General features: G+C 39.9%; 1 protein-coding gene across 1 annotated transcript in view; it reads left to right on the top strand.

Annotated features, from left to right (window-relative positions):
• The window catches only part of LOC149316264 (BEN domain-containing protein 5-like), a 1,092,722-nt gene that overhangs the window by 953,733 nt on the left and 117,363 nt on the right, over positions 1 to 21,626 (top strand). Inside the window, exon 10 of the mRNA XM_089515099.1 lies at positions 14,798 to 14,950. Coding sequence (XP_089371225.1) covers positions 14,798 to 14,950 — 153 coding nt within the window. The remainder of the gene's footprint in view (positions 1 to 14,797; positions 14,951 to 21,626) is intronic.

The raw sequence follows: 21,626 nt of genomic DNA, 5'->3' as shown, positions 1-21,626 counted from the left end.
GGGAATGGGGATGTAAAGTTCAGAATTCAGGAATCCAGAGTAAGAATGCCCACAGTTTGAAGCATTTGAAATAATTATGAACTGAGCTCAAATCTCTCAGCAATTCTGTTCCAGCTTTTTATTTATTTATGTACTTGTTTATTCAGATATTAATATTTCACCCTATATCATTGCCTTCCAGCTTCAAGCAATCTTGGATGAAACGGATTTTCTAGACCCATTTCAAACTGGCTTCCGGGCGGGCTATGGAGTTGAGACTGCCATGGTCACCCTGGTTGATGATCTCCATCTGGGCATGGACAGGGGTAGCGTGTCCCTGTTAGTGCTTTTGGACATCTCAGCGGCTTTCGATACCATTGAGCATGGTATCCTTCTGGAATGCCTGAGGGAGTTAGGTATCGGGGGCACTGCGCTCCAGTGGTTCCGTTCCTACCTCTCGGGTAGATTCTAGATGGTGCAGCTGGGGGACGTTTGCTCCGATAAGAGGGCGCTTACATCTGGTGTCCCTCAAGGAGCCATTCTGTCCCCCATGCTATTCAACATTTACATGAAACCGCTGGGAGAGATCATCTGGAGACACGGGGCACGGTGTTATCAGTACGCTGATGACACCCAAATATGTTTCTCTGTGTCTCCGACTGATGCAGTGACTAGGGATGGCATCTCTCCTCTAAATGCCTATCTGGAGTCGGTAATGGGCTGGATGAGGGAAAACAGACTCAGACTGAATCCAGAGAAAACGGAAGTACCCGTGATAGGTTCTCCTGGCCTGGGGAAGGAAATTTGTCCACCTGTCCTGAACGGGGTCACGCTCCCCTTGAAGGACTCTGTTCGCAGTCTGGGGGTGCTTCTGGACTCGTCGCTTCACCTCACATCTCAGGTGGATGTGACAGTCAGGAGCACTTGTTATCAACTTCGGCGGATACGCCACCTGTGACCCTGCCTGGGCTGGGGGGACCTTGAAACGGTGGTACATGCTCTGGTAACCTCTCAGTTGGATTTCTGCAATGCGCTCTACATGGGGCAACCCTTGTACCAAACCCGGAAGCTTCAATTAGTTCAGAACATGGCAGCGAGGTTGGTCACTGGATGCTCCAGGACCAGCCACATAACACCTATCTTACAAGATCTACATTGGCTGCCCATTCGCTTCCAGGCACAATACAAGGTGTTGGTTATCACCTAAAAAGCTCTAAATGGCTTGGGCCCAGGGTACTTGGAGGACCGCCTCTCCCCATACAATCTGCCCCGCACTCTCAGATCAGTTGGGAAGCAATTGCTAAGGGTTCCCAAGACAAGATACACCTCATCTTCTCAAAGGGCCTTTTGTGTCTCGGCCCCGCACATCTGGAACTCTTCCTGACGAGCTCCGCTCTGTTACCTCCGTTGACCTGTTTAGGAAGAAGCTGAAGACCTACCTCTTCCAACAGGCTTTCCCCCATGCGTTGTGACATCTGTTCTCTCCCCATCACATTGCACTTTCAAGCTAGTTTGTTGTTGGTTTTAATGTCTGTAATTTTATTCTGTTTTTAAAATAGTGTATTTTTTATGATATTTTATGATGTTGATACTGTTGTAAATTGTACTATGTTTTGTACCCTTGTTGTAACCCGCTTTGATCTCTTTTTGGAAAAGCGGGCTATAAATAAACAGTATTATTATTGTTGTTGTTGTTATTATTATTAGATCCCATGACAGTATACATATGAAGTAATTTTTTTTAAAATTTAAAATAATTTAACATTTAAAACAGACTTTTACTAACTATTTATAATCCTTATTTAAGGTTTCAAGAGAGAATCAATCTACAGTGGAATTCACAAATGTGGACCTCAAAGAAAGTGGTGCCACCCTGTTTCCCCACCCAATGCCACCCCACCCCAGAGCTACACCTACAGCATTAACCACTTTGCCGCCTCTTTGCTATTATTTTACTTGGAGGAAGAGCCTCTGATGTATTTCAGTGTATTACATCTTTTAACAATCAAATAATGTGACAACATTGTTCTTGTCTTCCAGCTGAAGGCACATTTCTGGGAAGTGTGCCACTATCTATAGGTCTTGTTTTATGAAGTTCCAGGCACCTGGAAGGTGGGTTGAGCTGTCTCTTTAACAGCATACACAAATAAAAACAAGGTTCAGGTGTTGTAATCAACACATCAGCCAACATAACTTTCTTGGCAGCTTGAGATAGGAAAAAAATGAGATGCTTTGTATGCTAAAGAAAGTAATGGCTGTTAGGAAGGTGCAGAGCCATCAAGGTAACTGGGCTGGTGTGCTACTTCCAGCCTTCTCTGAGGGGGCAGAAAACTGATATTTTTGTTGCACCAAATTCAAAATGCAGTTTCCCTCCAGCCACTATAGACACTATACAGTCATCCTTGCTAGTTCTATGATGGCATTATAAGACTTTATCACATGAGGCAATAAAGCACAATAACAACTGGTCAGTAGTGTCTTTTGCTGGGATTTATCACATGACATTGCCTCCTTTCTGTTGTCATCTTGGTGGAAGATTGTTTGGCAGGTGTTTCTTTTCATTCATGCAAAACTTCAGTGAATGACCTTTTTTCTGCTTCTGTAGTGCTAGTATTTGCAGTGTGATAAATCAGTTCTGCTGTAATCTGATTTTGAGTGGTCTGAGGGTGGCAAGGCCTTTTTAAAGGTAAGACCCCTTTTAATTTATATTTCACCGAGGGTGTCTCTGTGTGTGTGTGTGTCATGCTAGGCCCACACTGGACAGTACTGCTGAGTGGTAATGGGTGGGCAGTGCCATATATTGTGTGTGATAAACTATTAGCATGAATTAAGGTTGTAATGCAGAAAAAAATTATGAAGGTGTGATGAAGAGAGTGGTCTCAATTCCATAGTGCTAGAACATGATTTTAGTCAGAGAACAACTTGGTGTGATAAAATCCTATGGAAATGAGATAGCATGTGACGGAGTGAAGAAGAGGTTCACTCCCTGCAGGAAATTAGATTCTTTGCCAGTGAGTTTACTTTAGGGGTTTCTTTCCTGCTGAAGTTGTCTAGGTGTTTGTGGATTACAATGGCTTCCCTGTGCATTCTGACCTGATAGCTGTTGGCATGGTCCAGAATTTCAGTGTTGTCAAATAGCACTTTATGCCCAGGGTGGTTTATAACGCATTCTGCTACTGCTGATTTTTCTGGCTGACCCAATGTGACGTGTCTTTCATGTTCCTCGATTCATATTCGAACACTGTGTTTGGTGGTCCCTATGTAGACAAGTCAACTCCACCCTTGGTCTTGTTCTTCTTGCACTCTGTTCTTGCCTTGATTGTCAGGTTTGCAAATTCAGCTTTAAAAAAAATTGTTGTGAAAGGAGGTAGGAGTGACATTTCATCCTTTTCTACTTTGTAGTGTTTACTTACAGAAAATACTGCAATTTGAATAGGAATGCTCAAAAAGAATAATGTACTCACATAAGCAATACGTTTGGGGTGTATAAGCTTAAATATTCCAGTAGTTGTCAATTGTTCTGAAGTTTGAGAACTGTGTGATTTTGATTAAGATTATTTGAGAAATTCAATCCAAACCCAGTAAACCCACTGGGTGACCTTGGGCAAGTCATACTCTCTCCTCCTCAGAGGATGGCAGTGGCAAACCCCTCTGAAGAAACTTGCCAAGAAAACTGCATGATAGGTTAGCCTTAAGGTTGCCATAAGTTTGAAAGGACTTGAAGCCACACAACAACAACAACAAATAGAAGATACTGTTTACTATGCTATAGTATATATTCGGACTGGAACATCCATGGATTTTGATACTCACATGTGGTCCTGGAACTAAACCCTAGCAGATAACAAGGGCCCACTATATTTACATTTAAATACACAATCCAAGAGAATTTAAATATTTAAATATGTATTTAACTGTGATTTTAAAAAGTTTTTTAAATAAAAAAAATAATAGTAGATAATGGCATAAATGGAAAAAAACAATATTAGGAATGATATTTCTTATGAAGGAATGACATATGTAGAAATAGATTTACCCATCCTTGTAAATAAGGTCCCTGAATCATTAGTGGTCTATTGAAAAAGGTTAGAGACTGTGATGTTTAATTATGCTATGGATCATTTTGAGACCTCTTATGCTTGCCAGTTTGAATCCTCGGTATTTAGTGGAAGGCTTTGACACGAAAACCTTTTCCGTTGTTCCTCTTTTTAAGAGAACTGCAAGATCTTGTATTTTGTGTTGTGCAGTTGAGAAAGAAATGAAGGAATAGATATAACCCAAATTACCTCAATTTAATTGTAAATTTTGACTTTTCACTTTTGACTTGAATGTCTTTTTTTTAAAAAAAAAACGGTTTACCCCTTAAGCAATGAAAAAAATTGAATTTTTTTTCCTGATGATATTCAAATATTTTCTACATTGTAATTTTTTGTTTTACTTTCTGTAATTTTTTCACTGTATTTTTTTTCTTGAGAAAAAAGGTATTCTAATCCTGAACCAAACAGAGAGAGCATACTATCTACTTAATATGTAGTACTTTTCCTTAGTTGAAAAACTGCCATTTGAGGATTTTGTATGCCTCTTACTGGCCTAAATTGAGTTTATGTACATGCATGTCCCACTTTGTACTACCTTAATACTACACACCTTGTCATTACTTTCCTATGATGGTGGGTTTGCATGCTACTGTGAGACAGGAGGCTGTGTTGACATTGGTGGTTGGCTCTCCATCTCAGTATATACAATCAGAACTACTAATTCATCATCTCACAACCAAATGTGTCACATTTCTTAGTGATTTTATGATGACTTCTGTATTATAAATATTCTTATGAACTCCCCTATTTGGAGTTAATTTTACAACTTTGATCACAGCTTTTTTGAAGGCTACACACACACACCACATACATTCTACATGCCTGATCAGATTTGGATGTATTGTCCGTAAAGAAAACTTTGATTCCACCTCACCCTTAGTTGAAGAAAAAGAAACTGCAAAACATGTATAAAAGATATGTGAAATGAGCCTGAGGACAGCTGCTTATCCTCTCCCAAAACAAAAATTTAACCAGAAGTTTATAGATAGCTCTGTGTGTGTTTGTGTGTGTATGTTATGTCAAAAGATTTTTATGTTGATAGTGGGGGAAAATAACTACTGCTGAGCTTTTGAAACTGATGTCTAGAGACCTAGACAGAGGTAGGATTTTGAAGGGATGGAGAACAGAAATCTCTTGGTAGGGGGTTGCTATGAAATGACTAAATCATGCCTGCTTTTGCAATACAACAGCATCAGCACAACAACAGTATCACTTTGAACGTAACAATGCCAGGATCAGACTCAAAACATCAGGAAAACCTCTTGCTTCCATTCTGATAAGTGCAAAGGTAAAGGAAAGCAATTTAAAGGACAGGGCTTATATGTGTCTTCATGCAGCCCATGGCATTTTGAAAACTTGGAAATTTTGGTTACAGAGGAAGCATTCTGAAAAATAGTAACATTAAAGGACAGGGTAGATAAAAATAATAATACTTTTTACAGAATAAAATAAATTCATTCATAGATAGATAGATAGATAGATAGATAGATAGGTCCTCCAGACAGGACAAATGTGCTGTAAAAGAGAGAGAGAGAGAGAGAGAGAGAGAGAGAGAGAGAGAGAGAGAGAGTTGCAGTATTTGTCTTTGTCTTGTTTTTAAATTCCAGGTGATGTTTTTTACTGTTACAGCATGAACTGTAACATTTCAATTATATTTTCTTTTTAATTCCAAGATAAAATGTAACAAAAAGTATAATCTGCTCCTCTTGCTTTCTTTACTTCTCTTAAGTATTGCAGTGATGTGGTATATCAGTGAAAGGACAATTTTGCACTGTAGCACCAGAACCTTGGGGGAAATATGTTTAAAAATACAATGAGGAGAAAATTAGGCCTTCAAATGGGAAGCAAACATCAGCAAACCATACTGTAGTTTAACCCACCCCACCCCACCCCCCAAAAAAAAACCTGTTAAAAGAACCCTGATCCAAGAAATTGCTATAAACAGCTCTCCACCCAAAGAATGGAACAAGTGGAGGAAACAAAAACCTGCAATAATTTTAAAAACCCAAGGAATTATATGACAAGAACGAACTCTTCTTTAGATTAGTCTGTAAGAGCCATGAATTAACTCCTTCAATGAAAAAAGAAACTGGGGTGGAATATCCTTTTGAGGTTTAAGGATTATAACAAACACAGTAAACCATATATTATAAACATGGATTTATTGTATAAATCATGTGTTGTATTTATTATTATGGAATTCTTACTGGCCATAGCAACTTTCCCAAACAAGTGGGGGGGGGGACATGCATGCAATCCTGGGTATTAAAAGGATGGGGGCTAACTGGGTTTTCTGCCATTATTTTAGACTCACCAACTAACTGCACTTTATGCTGTGTATAGCTTTTTAATTTTGAATATACATGACTCAGTGACCCACACAGTATGGACAATCTACAGTGGATTCCTGTTTACTCTTTTGGAATAGCTTCTCCTATTTGTTACTCTCTTGGTTAGTTTACAGATAAATTCTCATCTAGTACAGCAGTCTCTGCCCATAGTGGTCAGTTAGATAGCTATGAAAAGCTGACATACATGAGATGGGTGCAATAGTATTTCCCAACCATCCTTTCCCAATAACTGATATTTAGGGGGATGTTGTTGTTCCATTCTGAATAATTATCGGCCAGTCTGTAATATTCCATTCTTGGGCAAGGTTCTGGAGCAAGTGGTAGCCTTCCAGATCCAGTGGTTTCTGGATGAAATGAATTATCTAAATCCATTTCAATCTGACTTTAGGCTTGGCTATGGGAGAGAGACAACTTTGGTCATCTTGGTAGATGATCTGTATAGGGAACTGGACAGGGGAGGGTGTCCCTATTGATTCTGCCAGACTGCTCATGGGCTTTCGATACCATCAACCCTGGTATACTTCTGTGCTGCCTTTCTGAGATGGGACTTCAGGGCAGTGTTTTGCAATGGATCTAGTCTTTCTCGCGCAGATGAAATCAGAACATGGTGCTTAGAGACAACTGTGACTCCCTTGCTGATGGCCTGTGTGGTTCCACAGAGTTCTGTTTTGTCTGCCATGTTGTTTAGTATCTACATGAAACCGATGAGAGAAGTCATCCAGAGTTTTGAGGTGCAGCATCCCCAGTATGTTGATGACACCCAATTCTATCACTCCTTTCCATCTGATTCCAAGGAAGCTGTCTCAGTACTGAACCAATGTCTGGTGCTAGTAATGGACTGGATGAGGACAAACAAACTGGAACCTAAACTGCATCTTTCATGCAAACTGCAGGGAAATGGAGAGATAAGCCCTGTTGCCCAGGTGTCTCTTTCCCACCCCCTTCTCTATAGCAGCAGCCCTACAGCCAGCCCATTCAAAAAAAGGATAATATGCACATCCATGTTATTACCCTGTAATATGATTTCAGTCTAGTTCTTTAGAAATGCAAGCAGAATTTGAAATGCATTCAAAAGAAGAAGAAAAAAAAAACAAGGAAAAGAGCTGAAATGACGATGATGTGGTTGTATAAATGTCATACCTTGAAATGTGAACCATTCAGTTGTTTACAGTTTTCAGTGACACTGCATATAGTGCTGCTAAACATGATAATTATTGACTGAATTTCATAAAAGAAAACTTTCTGCTGAAGAAAAACATCAAGGCCACACACAGGGGTAAATATGCATTTGACTACTATGAGGGAAAGCAGTGGTTCTCTAAGCAATGAAATGCTTAACTTAAATTGCTTCTCAACTCAAAATGGCAGCTTTTGAGTTTTAAGAAAGCTGCCAGGGTTTTTATTAAATACTGTTGTTTATAGTTTATCTCTTGTTGTAACTCAAAACTGTGGTACACACTCACTGTATTTCTGTTTACTAGTTCCAATAACCAACACAGCAGCATGGCATATCAAATTATATGTATCATTTGCTATTATGGTATGTTTATTATTCAAGTAGTCTAAATTACCATTTGTGATGTACAGATTTAATCTGTTAATCTGAAGAGGGCAACACTATTCCTTGTGTGCTATTATATTTCTTGTTTGCATATATATGGAGACTATTTAATGACAATAGTAGGCAGTAGAATATATTCTTGCAAAGTTCAAGAATTTCTTAAACCATGCCTTCAAGAATCATGAAGACAGAGCACTGTAGTCTACAGTAATATTTTACAGGATACATGGGATTTTATTTTATTTTGATTTTGTAAAAGAAACAAACTGAATCATATATAACTCTGGACATCTACTCTGTCTTTAGATGTAAGTGGGAAAAATTATTGTCAAAAGTGCTATAGTGCAAACTCTTCTCTATAGGAGAAGTGGGAATGATAATTCCATCCCTTTTTGTGTAATATCTGAATAAAAGAAGCTCTTTAAAAAAAATCAGTGTTATGGCAGAGAATTAATAAAATCCACACTGAAGTGACAACTAGTTGATCAAGGTACCTTTTTCTACATTGCTTTCCTTTCCAATGGTTAATATTTAGAGCTAAATATGCATTTATCCATTTCTGTTTTATAGCTTTTATTGATTTTTTTTTAAAAAAAACCCTCCTGTGCTTAAGAATCATAATTGCACTGAGACATCAACAATGAACATGCAAGCATTAGTTTGGCTTTTCATCCTTGGGGCACTTAATTAATGATATTTCAAAGTCATTGGATGTATGAAATGGAAATGCAGAAAGATCCAGATAATGCCTACGGTTGATGAATAAGGTTGGAAAAGCTGAATATATATGGCTGAACTTGCAATAGTCCTTTTTTGAAATTGCTCAGTACTGCCATGTGCCCCCTACCTTACTTTCCCATTGCTGCTACTGAAAGACCCTTGTTGCCACATCTGATGTGGAAACAGAGCACCTGGCTGCACCCACATAATCAGGCACCCCTTTTCCACATCAGATGTGGCAACAAGGATCTTTTCAGTAGCAGCAATGGGTGCATAAGGTTAGGGCATGCAGGGCCATCTAATCTGCCCTTCAGGAGAATGCTGAATGAGGAGAAGCCCTGACAAGTAGGAATAGAGAAAATATTCAGAAATATTGAAAAATGGTAAAAAGAAGCAAACATGTTTTTCCAACTCTCAGGAAACTCTGCCAAGGAGAACTCTCTTTAAGCATAGAAAACAACATTTTCTCTGTTGAAAATGTTGTATTTTGGGGCTCATTCTGCACAAAAATTGCTCTCTTTGGCATTTTTGTGCTGTTTCCTATGCAGAAAATGGTGTTTGTACACAAAACAACTATGTGTGAATGTCTTTCAGAATAAACACCAGAACAGTTTTCAAAGACTTTCTCACAGTGGGAGGAAAATTGCTAAAACCACTTATTGCTTTCTTCAAGAATAAAATTCGTAAAGAATTACAGAACCCTACAAAATTGAGGCTCATAAAAACTTATGTTTAAAAAAAAAACCCGATGCTGGATTAATAAAAATTTGGCACTCTGAATCTAAAAGTGCTCTCTTAGTCACTCCATCATGTATGGCTTGTTCACAACTTGCTTTTTAGACATTTCTGTGTTGTAGTATGAGACTGAATGAAATGACTATGTAAAGAATTATCCTGCAAAGAATAAGAAAGAGGTTAAAGTGTTCTAATAGACTTTCGGAACATTTTAATTTGCTGCTATGAGAGACAAAAATCCTTTCAAAAGCATTAAAAGAAGTCACACTGGAACATCAGCATTCACACTTAAAGCTGAGGAACAACTGAATTGATACAAATATTGGACTTGTGAAAGAACTATGTGCTAGATCGAAGACATGCTGTGAACATTTAGATGGTTGACTCATTGGTGTTCAAATCTCCTCCCCCCACTTTTCAAGAAGGAGAAAACCTTTGTTTCCTTCAGTCTTCAGGGATTTCAACAGGTCTCCAATAATTCTCAAAGATTATAGGCAGAGATTACATCTTTAGTACCCTTGCATGCTGTTTATCTGGCCCTGGAGCTTTGTGTTCCTTGGAGCGAGCGAGGTATTCCCAGCTCTACTATGGCCTGAATTGCTTAGTGCATGTTTTCACCACACTGAGCATTGCTTTTCTTTTGAGAGAAAACAGGCAAAGTAGGTACTCGAACTTCCTCTATCACCCATATCCATCTTTGTGTAGCAGATCTATTCCTTGTTCTTCCACTTGCTTGGAAGATTGCTGAAATATCCTTTTATTATTTATAATCTGTGTTGCAAGTCTGAAATCATTTTGGGTTTTAGTCTTTAACCCCTCCCCCCAACTTCCTTCCTACAGATACTGGATAGGTATTTATTTAGACCAGTTATACTCATTTTTATTTTTGGTGATTTGTCTTTTCTTTCATTTCTTATATATGCCCTTTTAAATCTCTGTTCATCCGTGCATTTTTTATAGATTTATTTTTCCAGTTTAGGATCATTTGATGAACATTTCCTTTATGCCATCATCCAAAGCATTTTTAAAGATGTTGACTAACTCTGGTCCCAGGACAGAATCATGGATCATTCTCTTAAGCTACTTCCTTACTGCTTCCCCCTCCCCATTTTCCTATGATAATGTTGTCCACAGTATTATTCCTGTCCTCTGAAATATTGTCTTCCTCCCATGAAGGATTCAGTCTAAATGTCTTTTGATCATTTTGCAATACTCTTAGCAAACAGATTCTTGTAACCCCAATTAGAGGCAATCTATCTCTTGCCAGGAAGGTTTCATTATAGAAACACAGAAAGTCATAAATCCAAGAAAAAAAAATTTCCCCTGGCAAAACCATCTGCATAGTCAGTTATTCTGCCTTAGTGTTCTCCTTCCTCTTTTGGGCTACGTTGGTGACCATTTCTTTTGTTCCCATGTGGATCAAAAGGAAGAGGAAATCAGCAGAAATATTGTCCTCCCACTAATGGGAGCTTCTACTGGATGAAAGAACTTTCTAATGAAGTGAGGAATATGACTAATGCAATAAAAGTATTCACTGGAGTAGTTCCCTCAGTGACTCATGGTGTCTGACAAATCATTTTTCTCTTTATAAACTAACTTGTTTTGTTATCCTCCATCTTCTTCCAATTGTAGACATGCATGCATGTATACAAGTACACACATGTACCTTTAGAATTCAGTTATTAGTATGTTGGTTATTAATTAGAGATAGAGCTAAACTAGTTAAACGTGTAACCCTTCTTCCCCACCTTGAAAGTCTATGTGCTAAGATTAATATCTTGGTACCTTCAGCATGAGGCAAACCTTACTGAAATCCATGACATCTTGTATTTTGTATTTTAAATACTGTTATATCCTTTGTTTTCTTCTGTATCAGTTTCCTCTATTCCAAACATCTTTCCTGTGTAGCCAGTCAGCCCACTAAAAAGGGATTGTAGTATAAAGTCAGGACATTATCTTTGAAAAATACCTTATATGCCTTAATTCAGCTGTGGTGCCAAGCTCCAAAATAGCCCTTCATAGTCATACTCTGTGACACCATGAATACTAGCTATATGAAGTGAAAAGATGAAGTGTAACAGTAGAATAACTCTGCTGCTGTTGGCCATTGTAAGGCCATTGTAAGGCCAGTAGAATGCCTTTGTATTTCCAAACAAAGTGAATCTCTCTGGTAGGAATATTTGTGTTATATTAACAATGGATCCATTGCAGAATAAATGAATGGGATGGATGTTTCCTTTTTTTATATAATCATCATCAACTGTTACTCAGAAAAAGGAATGTGCATAATACTAAAAATTCCATTCTCCTAATAGGCAGTACAACGTGGCAACTATGCCTCTCAGAAGTAATTACTAGCACAAACTCAAGCATTTCACTGAGATGGTTGGGTGACTGAGAAACTAGAAGAATAGCAAAGGATTATTTGATAGTTGGTCCATTTCCACTGCTCTAATTGAGTTCTGGCTGCAGCCTAGGAAGTATCCAGGGGGGAATATGCACAAAGCAAATGTGAATGAGTAATTGAGGGGATGAATGTATCACTGAGCATTTGGGATAAGACAGGCTACAAATCTGAGTAAATAATGCTTTTGATCCACCTGATTATTTTATTCATTTTTAAAAGTAGAATATTTATCACAGAGTCAATGATTTCAAACAATCAATAAGCACAGATATGGAGCTGGAAATACTGTGCTACTGCTGGTCAAGCACCCAATCTTGTGTTGTTTCATTCCATCTTATGAATGTCCTCCCTGAAAACATTACTCCCTTGTTCATAGGATGCATTTTTGGAAAAGAGAGATAAAACAGACGCAGTCTGTGAAGTAAACTTAAGAGTAGCACAGATCATTGCCTAGGTGTCATTTCTTTTTTACCCAAAGTGCTCCTAAATGATAACCGAATATTGTCATACAGCCAAATATGAGTGATGTCAGAGTTTTCTGCCCACTGTTACTGTCTGGATCCTTCTTTCAGTGCCTGGTTTTTTTGTTTTTGGAGTTCAAAATGAAACTTTTCTGACTGCTTTTAGGAATAAAAAGTGATATAAATTAGCACTCAATAATCCCAGTAACACAGTTGTTTCCACAGAAACCATAAAACAGATGGCGGAAAAAGACAAGCACATGGTGGTTTTGTAAAACCTTGCCCCTTCCCCAATGCCCCCTCTTGGGCAAAAATTCAATAAAGAACTTTCACTTTAGACCTTGTTTCATGACCTGGAAACTATTATTTGAATGTGAAGTCGAAGGCTTTCATGGCCAGCATCCATCATTTTTGTGGGTTTCTCAGGCTGTGGGGCTGTGTTCTAGAAGAATTTATTCCTGACATTTTGCCAGCAGTTGTGGCTGACATCTTCAGAGGTGAAGATGCCAGGTACAGCTGCTGGCGAAATGTCAGGAATAAACTCTTCTAGAACACAGCCTCATAGCCTGAAAAACCCACAAGAAACTATTATTTGCACCTTTTATATGCCATGCAAAGTTGAATGTGCAAGCATTTAGAACAATTCATTTTTGAAATAAACATGACTGCATGTGTTTTTATGAAAACAAAATAGTATATTTGTTTTGGTGAGAAGATTACAGAAAAGCTGAGCATGCAATGGTTGTATGATAGCAGAAAAACAGTTAACACAACAACATGGTTCCATGTCATGTTTTCATGTTTAATGTATCAATAGAAATGTGTATCTAAATGGATAAATATTAGCTCAGAACTTGCACCAAGTTGCATGGAACTTAATGCTCTGAATTCACAGTTCTACCCCTCTCCACCTCCAAGACAGCTACTGTATCAACATTAGGATCACTGCCGTAGCTATTTGCTGGGCAGGGGAGGAAGGGAAGAGGACAGCCAGACAGTGCACAACTGCAACTGAGAGAACAGAAAAGAAGCTGATTTTCTGGATTTCCAGTAACAATGTTTTAAGTTACCATATATACTCGACTATAAGTTGAGAAATTTATGCCCCAAATTTGACCCTAAAATCCTGGGTCGACTTATATATGGGTCAGTAACTAGTACATGAGGTCAACTTGTATACAAGTATATACGATAGATTATTTCACAACATGTCCTGTTGTGGGAACAAGTCTGGCAAAGGGGTGAATTGGCAAGAGAAAATAAACTGCATGCTTGCATTTTTTCTGATTTCTTTTATTATCTAAGTTATGCTATAATAAAGTATATCCTTGCTTGTTATACATGTGGCCATTTAGGACCGGTAGTTCTTATGTCGGTGGGATAGTGGATATGCTCTGAGTTTGGGTTAGCTATCCAAGGTACTGAACCCATTTTGGGAATAGGGATCCACACCTGGCAAACTCCCTCTTGACAAATCTTGCCAAGAAAACCCCATGATAGGTATACCTTAGGGTTGACATAAGTTGTAAATGTCTTGAGGTCACACAACAACAACAACAAATCTATACCTTAGATAGGCTCTTTAATGCTCAGGCTAAAGCACAGGAGTCATGAACCCACTGGCCCCCATTCCATGTGGCATATTTGACCTGTGTCTAAGCTTCAGGAAAACAGCTAAGGCCTTTTAAAAATTTCCTTCAATATTAGGGATCGGTGCTTGATTTTTCTTTTAATTATTTTACTTCACATGTGAGTTGTTGTTTTTTGTTTTTGTTTTTTAAAATTAGTCCACTTTTTCATTCCTTTTTCAGCAGGACTGATATTGGTACTGTGTATTCTTTTCCTTTATGTAAATTACATAAAGTGCCTTCAGTTTTGACCACAGGAGTTTCAAACATGTTGAGAACCTTTGTCTAGGTTACAATATTAAAACCCTTTGAGAGGGAATATCATCATGAAGTGAGGGGGAACAAGTGTATGAACATATAACTGAAGAAAATTAAAAAGAATTTATTATCTGGCATTATTATCTGAAGAAATGATGTTTTGTACTAACCATTTAGTTGATTTATAATAGTTTGGCAGGGAGGGATCAGATAAGTTGAATTCTCCAGTTCTGTGCTTCTCAGAGAGATGCTTACTGAATACTTCTTTTTCTCCTTTGTGTAGATGTTTAGATATAGAGAGAATCCTGAAATTTCATTATGGATGATTGGCAAATTTCCAGTCATGTGGGGAGTGAGATGTGTAGACAACATCTCAAAGAGGAACATCTACACAAAAGTGTCAATTTTGGGACTGCATATGTCACTTTGGAGAAGATCTGAAACACTCCTAATTGGTACACTAGCTTCGTTCTTACACAACAGTTCCTATTGTTGTACACTTTGATTTTCAGGGATGACATTGTTGCTTTTCTAGCTAGATTTTCTTATGAAATAAAATTTCTGATTACATGGTGTATATTTGTATTGTTTTTTCAACAGAAAGTTACCCTGGAATTCTATATTGACATCCATGCTCATTCCACTATGACAAATGGCTTTATGTATGGAAACATCTTTGAAGATGAGGAAAGATTTCAGAGACAGGCGATTTTCCCCAAATTACTCTGCCAGAATGCTGAAGACTTCTCCTTTGTAAGCAAGACTTCTTATACTGTTGTAAATGTTGTTCATATTGTTAAATGGTGCCTATCCACATAACTCTTTCAAATCATGGCAGCTAAAATCTACAGTCTTCAAGCAACTTGTGTTGATTTGACTGTAAGACATGATGCTCTGGCTAAGTTGACATTATGTATGTGGCCACTGTGTACTGAAGTGGATCTGCTTTCACTGTGGCAGCACTGGTAACTTATGGCCCAAGCAGGGAAGGACCTTACCCCACTATTTCAGGGTGAAGTATACCCCTCCATGACCTGACCTCCCTTATGACTTGAAGTCAGCTGTATTTAAAGCAATCCTCTTTTCGGGTTTCCTTGACAAGATTTCATTTAAAAAAATGCCATTGCCTTCCGCTAAGGCTGAGTGTGACTTGCCCAAGGTCACCTAGCTGAGTGGGGAATTTCAACAAAGATCTCCGAGAGTCCTAATCCAACATATAAAACACTTCAGTATGCTCGCCTCCCTTGGCAATAGCAAAATTAGAGAGCCAGAATGGTGTAACCTAGGCCCATTACAGACCGCCTAAAAGCGGCGGTCTGCCAGCGCTGCTGGTTGCTCCGCGAGGGAGCCGCAGCAGCCAAACCGCGTGGCTCCCGCGCGGAGCAAAAAAGAAGCCCCAAAATGGGGCTTCTTCCGGTGGCACGGTTATGACGCTGCGAGGCACCAATGGCTCACTCGCGACATCATAAGCACCGCGCGACGTGCAGACGCTATGCGTCCAACACGTAATAATGGCGGCGCCTGTGTGTATAGGGCGCCGCCATTATTACAGCCCCGTCACGTGATAGGGGTGAGGCCGGTGTGGATGCTAGGTCCTGGACCAACCTCTATCACGTGATGGGGGCGCCTCAGGAGCCCGTGTGTAACGGGCCATAGTTAGTTTTGGACTGGGACTTGGGAGATCAAGGTTCAGTTCTCCACTTTACTGGATGACCTTGGAGCATTCAGTGTCTCTCAGTCTAATCTACCTCATAGGATTGTTGTGAGGACAGAGTATGGAAGAGAAGAGCCATGCATACAGTCTTGAGCTCATTGGGAGAAAAATGGAACACCAATGTAAGCCATGTAACAAAGAAATATTTGTAAGCTTACAGAGGTCTGTAGCTAACCATGTCTGGAAATCACACATTGGATGGGCTTTTTGGTCAATTCCAGCAACAAATATTCTAGGAATATACTTGGGAAGTACTCTTTGCGTGCAAGGGTTTCTTTTCTTTTTCATTTAGAACTTGGATGTTTTCCTGTATTTCCTTTTGACAATATTGGACAGTTTTAGTTTCATTACTGCCATCCCATTTCCTCCTCATTTCTTGCTCCTTAGTCCTTAATTTTTCTGGTAGTTTGAGAACAGCCAGAATATGCCACCAATAGATGTTCCAGGTGTTAATTTATATTTAATGATGCATTAGTCCAGTCACCAACATTGTAATCAACCATCTTTGGAGAGGCTGAAGGCCTAGGGAACACTAAAGAATCTGGTCTCAAGCGTCAAAGAAAGAAATAATTTACAAAAGCTGCTGGGTTTGCATATTGAAACAAACTATCATCACCATCATCATCATCATTATCTTCAACAACAACATCAAAGGCCCATTCCCACCCACCCCCCAAAAAAAAGAAAAAAGAAAAGCTCCTTTTGCCACATGAAACGGCAATATGGATATTTCTTTATTTGTTCCATGGTTTCATGTATTATTCATGTAATAAAGATTATGAAAAATTACTTTACAATTCACAGCAGATGAGAAAACTAAGATGAGCTTTGTTACGATTCATGGATATTTTGTTCCACAAAGTTTGGTAGACCAAATATAACAACTGAACTCAATCCTAAGTCTCAAGATCTTCCATGTGTTTAAAAATCATTTTAGTTTTTGATGCAAAACGGAGAAGAAAAAGGAAAAGGAGGATCCCCTTAGGGTTCCCAAGGTTCCCAGTATGAGGCATTCCATATTTGAAGTCCTATAGTTACTGGATATCCTAAATCTCATATCCAAGAGCAAGTGCCAGCTATACTTACACCTGAATGACCCAAGCATTTACTATGTAGGCAGCAATAAGGCTTTACTTAGCAAATGCCAGAGATGATCTTGATCTTGCATGAACAGTTCATCTCCACTTGTAAATTGACCGGCACAGACATGCATGGCTTATCTTTATTATTTTTATTATCAGTAAAATTTACATCAATTTCACAAACTCTGATTGTGATCAGAACCATGTATCACATTTATTGTACTGCATGAGAAAGATAAATCACTCTTGCAAATCATGCATCAAAGTTGTGGAATGGTACAAATGCAAAAAAGTGGAAAGTATTCAGAAACTGAACAAATTGAATTTGGTGCCAAAACACTCCTTGCCTAAGCCACTGTTTGATCTATGGTTGCTCCTGACCAGAACATTAAGATAGTTCCTATAACAAGTTTGACTTGCTGATCCACAGCTATATATCTGGATAAAAGACAAACTAATCCTTTCTCTCCAAGAAAAAGGGATACATTTACTTGTCACCTGGGCCTTCTATGATAAGAGGAAAACTTTCAGGAGGATGCTAGCAACCAAGTAAACACTTCCTCCCTCCTGCTTCTTATTGGCAGGGTCACATCCAGGGCCAGCTGGCAGGCTGCAGTGCAGGCAGGCAGCCAATGTATTGGAAATTATTCTGGGAACTGCTGGTTCACTGCTTCTGAAGTCAGCAGTTCTAAGGTATCACCTTATACAGGAGAGGAATTCACTTGGAACAAGAGCTGAATGCCTACTATTGTTGAGCAAAGTAGTTTTTCGCAAAACAATAACCACACTTTCTGGTTCAGGTATGAATAGCCAGCAAGTCACATTTCTTATTTAGAAAAATGCTTAAAATTATCTCTTTGCCTCAGAAGCTTGCTCAAATAACCACAGGAGACCAAATTGGAAGAAAGGCCACAACTTTATTAAAGCAAACCATTGGAAGGGTTGGCATAAAGCATAAGGTCAGGATCTGAAAATATCAGACAACCCCATGTTTGTCTGATAGCAAAACCTGGTACCCACCAGGCATTGGGATGACCTAGGGGCTAATGAACACCGCTTGACCGCACAAATGCCGTGTGTTCACATATTCTCTAAGCCCCTGGTCACCGGGAGGCGTCCTTGCGTTATGGCCCCCGCAATGGCCATACGCCTGCCCAATTTGCCCCCGGGTCCCCACTGACTCCCAAACCAGAGCTCCGTAGCCCTGGTACCACACCGTGCAGATCCTGGCCTATGCTGCCGCCCCACAGTTGTGACAGCAAACCCACAAAGAAAGCGGTGGGTGGGTGGGAGAAGCACTCTGCTGCCTGCTCCCTTCCAGCTTGGCTCCTTCCAACTGGGGGCCAGTGCCGGCCGCGCGGCCTTAAATAGGCCCCGGCTCCGCCACCAGATCCGGGAGACTCCTCCTCCAGGGCAGCTAGCCAATGAGCTGCCCTGGAGGACCGGAACTCCCGGACCATAAGAGCCTGGCCCCTAGAGCGTCGCGGGGCAGGAGCAGGACACTTCCGCCCCGCGCACCAGTAAGGGGCCGGGGCAAGCCCCAGAGGCATCTGGGGCTTGTAGTTCGCGCCGCATCTAGCGGCAAAGTGGCCTGCCTGCCGAGCCAGGCAGCCGCTTTTTACCTATACTCCCACCATGTGATTGTACAATTTTAATTTGTGTACCTCTTCTATTGATGTTTCTGTGTGTACTGAAAAAAGTGTGGATGAATTATGTGTTATCAAATGAACCCTAGTTAGTTAAGGTTTTGTATGTGGTGTAATTCTCAGGTTTTGGGGGAATTGAAATTAGATCAAGGGTAGCAATGGCCCATTACACATGGGCATAAAGTACGCGCACCGCACGTACTAGGCTTAGAAAGGGGCGTCACTTCCTGATGCCCCTAACCCTAATACACGCGGAGCGTGCACAAAATGGCAGCGCCCGTTCCACATGGGGGCCACCATCTTTACATAGCGGATGTGCTGCATCCACATGTTGCGTGGTGCATATGATGCTGTGAGTGTGCCATTGGCACCTCGCGGTGTCATATCCATGCCACGGAAAGAAGCGCCATTTTGGGGCTTCTTTTTGCTCCGCGAGGGAGCCGCACAGTTTGGCTGCTGCGGCTCCCTCGCAGAGCAACTGGCAGCGGTGTGAGACTGCCCCTTCTGGGTGGTCTGTAAAGCGCCAATGTCTCCTGGCTGGGTTACGTAGGGTTGGGATCAAATCCCTGTGTATACCAAGTCCATAAACACAAAGAATTTCAGAGGCAGGGTCCTAAACAAATAATGAGTTTTATTTTAAAAGGAGGAATCAACAATCACCAAAAACACACACACAACCATGCATGCTCCCAAGGACTAAGAAATTAAAAGGTGTTACGTTGGAACAGAGTAGGCCAGAGTAACAGAGATACTACACCTGAATGGATAGTTGCTCCTCTTGTTACAGGTCCAGAGATGAAAGAGAACTCTATTGCTCCTGATGAAATGGAGTGAAAGAGGAGTTAGCCAAGTAAAATTGGAGCATGCCTATTACTGGACTAAGCTGAAGAAACAAAGGAAGGGCACTGATATTTATAGTGAATTTTAACCCTGGGGCAAAATTCAAGGTATTGAAAAAGGCCAAATGGTGGTGCTTTCTTTGAAGTGGATTTGAAGTGACTTTGAAGTCAGTTTTCCAAGGTGGTAACATTGTTGTGTCAATGTGAGTGATGGGTGTGCATTTCTGAGGCAAGAGGGATTAGCGTGCAAGGCTACTTGAGTTGTTGACTCTTTTGGTGTCAGCCCATTGTTGGCATTTCTCACCTCCTCCAGAGTGTTTGGAAAAACAGAGCCCAAGCGACTCCTAGTGCTAGCCTACGTGTATGGAAGAATTCTAATGGCATCCACAGCTGGGTCATAGAAGGACCACTTAGCTTGTATTTTATTGCAACTCTGATATCAAAAGAGGGGCCTATCGAGTGCTAACAGTGGGATCATCAGGAAGGATAAGGATGAGCAATGCTTGGTAAGTGTGGGTGGGTTTGGATTCACAAACAATCTGCCTCTATTTATTTAAAAAAAAGAAAGAAACCCAAACCCTACAAATTATTCCCCTATAGGATACAAGATATGTGGGGTAAACTTTATTACTTATCCATCACGTATTACTGGCGGATTTCCTTACACCCTGTTGATGAAATGCTAGTATAATAGAGGTCCAAAACATACTGCAGAAATAATCAATTTGAGACCACATTAACTACCCTGGCTCAATGCTAGGGCATTCTGGGAACTGTAGTTTTGTGAGACATTTGGCCCTCTATGTCAGAGAGCTCTGGTTCCACAATAAACTATATTTCCCAGGATTCCCTAGCACTGAGCCAGGGCAGTTAAAGCAGTCTGAAACTGGATTTTTTTCTGTAATGTGTTTTTGAAGATGGATATGTGAACTAAACTTTGGACATTTCTTGGCACCTAAGAGATCTACTCCTTCCTATTTATATGTTGTGCTGACTGGGTGCCAGAGCCCCTCAGTGTGCCCAACCCTGCACAATCCTGTAAATATTGGTGAGCCTTTAATATTGTCAATTTTTACTCATAAACAAGTCTTGGTGTTTTCAGCCATAGTGGAAAAAACAGCAGGGAATACACTTGGCTGGGCTACCAAGATTTCTTTGTTGAAGATATGTGCAGCTAAGACACTCTCAGTATAAGCTTTTGTGTGTGTGAGGAACAAAGCAGTGACAATTATAACAATGTGTATATAAATACGCAGCAGGCAGTGAATGTTCCAGAAGAACCAAAAACTACCCTGTTAATGTTATTGTGTTGGCACTGAGAAGTGTGAGAATGAACTACTGTTGTAGCTAATTATTTTCTGGAAGCTTCAGGAGGTCTCATTTATGTTGTATGCAGTGGCAGCCATTTGTAAGGATTAGAATATTTCCCTAGAATTGCTTCAAGTGAAAGCTGGCGGCTGCGTGAAATGTTGTCCGTAATTGACTAGCTTCATGTCTTCACACAGTATCAAGACAATGTTCCATTATGTTATCCATTGACAGTATCATTGAAAAGATTACTCTCCTTAAAGTATATGTCAAGCTTGATTGATTTACAAGGGACAAAGGCACTGAAAGGACTTGAAATGTGGGTTCTTTCTTCTCTTTCTTTTTCTCGTTTTCTTTTCTCTCCCCCCACAAGCGTTTAACATATATAATGGATCCCCTTTGATGTCAAAAACTCATATTCCATTAATAATGAATAAGTTTTTTGAATGCAGGCTCCTTATATAGAGGTCCACACTAATAACGTGTTTGCTGCAAAATGCAAGGCACTGGTGAAGCAGTCGGTTATCTGATAGTGAGTCTAGACTCAAAAGGGATTTTTTCAGCACTTTGAGTGAATGAAGCTCAATTGAAGAGCAGACAAATCTTGTTCTTCACCTGAGGATGGTCCCTTGAAATATTTAATTTTAATTGGCTTGAAAAATTAGCTTTAATATACAGTGAACTCCATTTCTTGTCTAACACACTCCCACTGTTGACTGATACTCTTCAAAATCGTGCTATGCAAGGACTGTACTTCACTTCTAATATCTGATTTGGTGTACTTCCAAATTCAGCTGCTTCTGAAGCCCAACAATGATTCATATGAAGACTGTGGTACAT

This window comes from Sceloporus occidentalis, unplaced genomic scaffold (assembly GCF_023333645.1).
Source record: "Sceloporus occidentalis isolate IW3139 unplaced genomic scaffold, rSceOcc1.0.p SCAF_3, whole genome shotgun sequence".
NCBI classification, from domain to species: Eukaryota; Metazoa; Chordata; class Lepidosauria; order Squamata; family Phrynosomatidae; genus Sceloporus; species Sceloporus occidentalis.
Note: the sequence above shows the minus strand (reverse complement) of the source record. Positions and strands in the feature narration are given on the sequence as shown.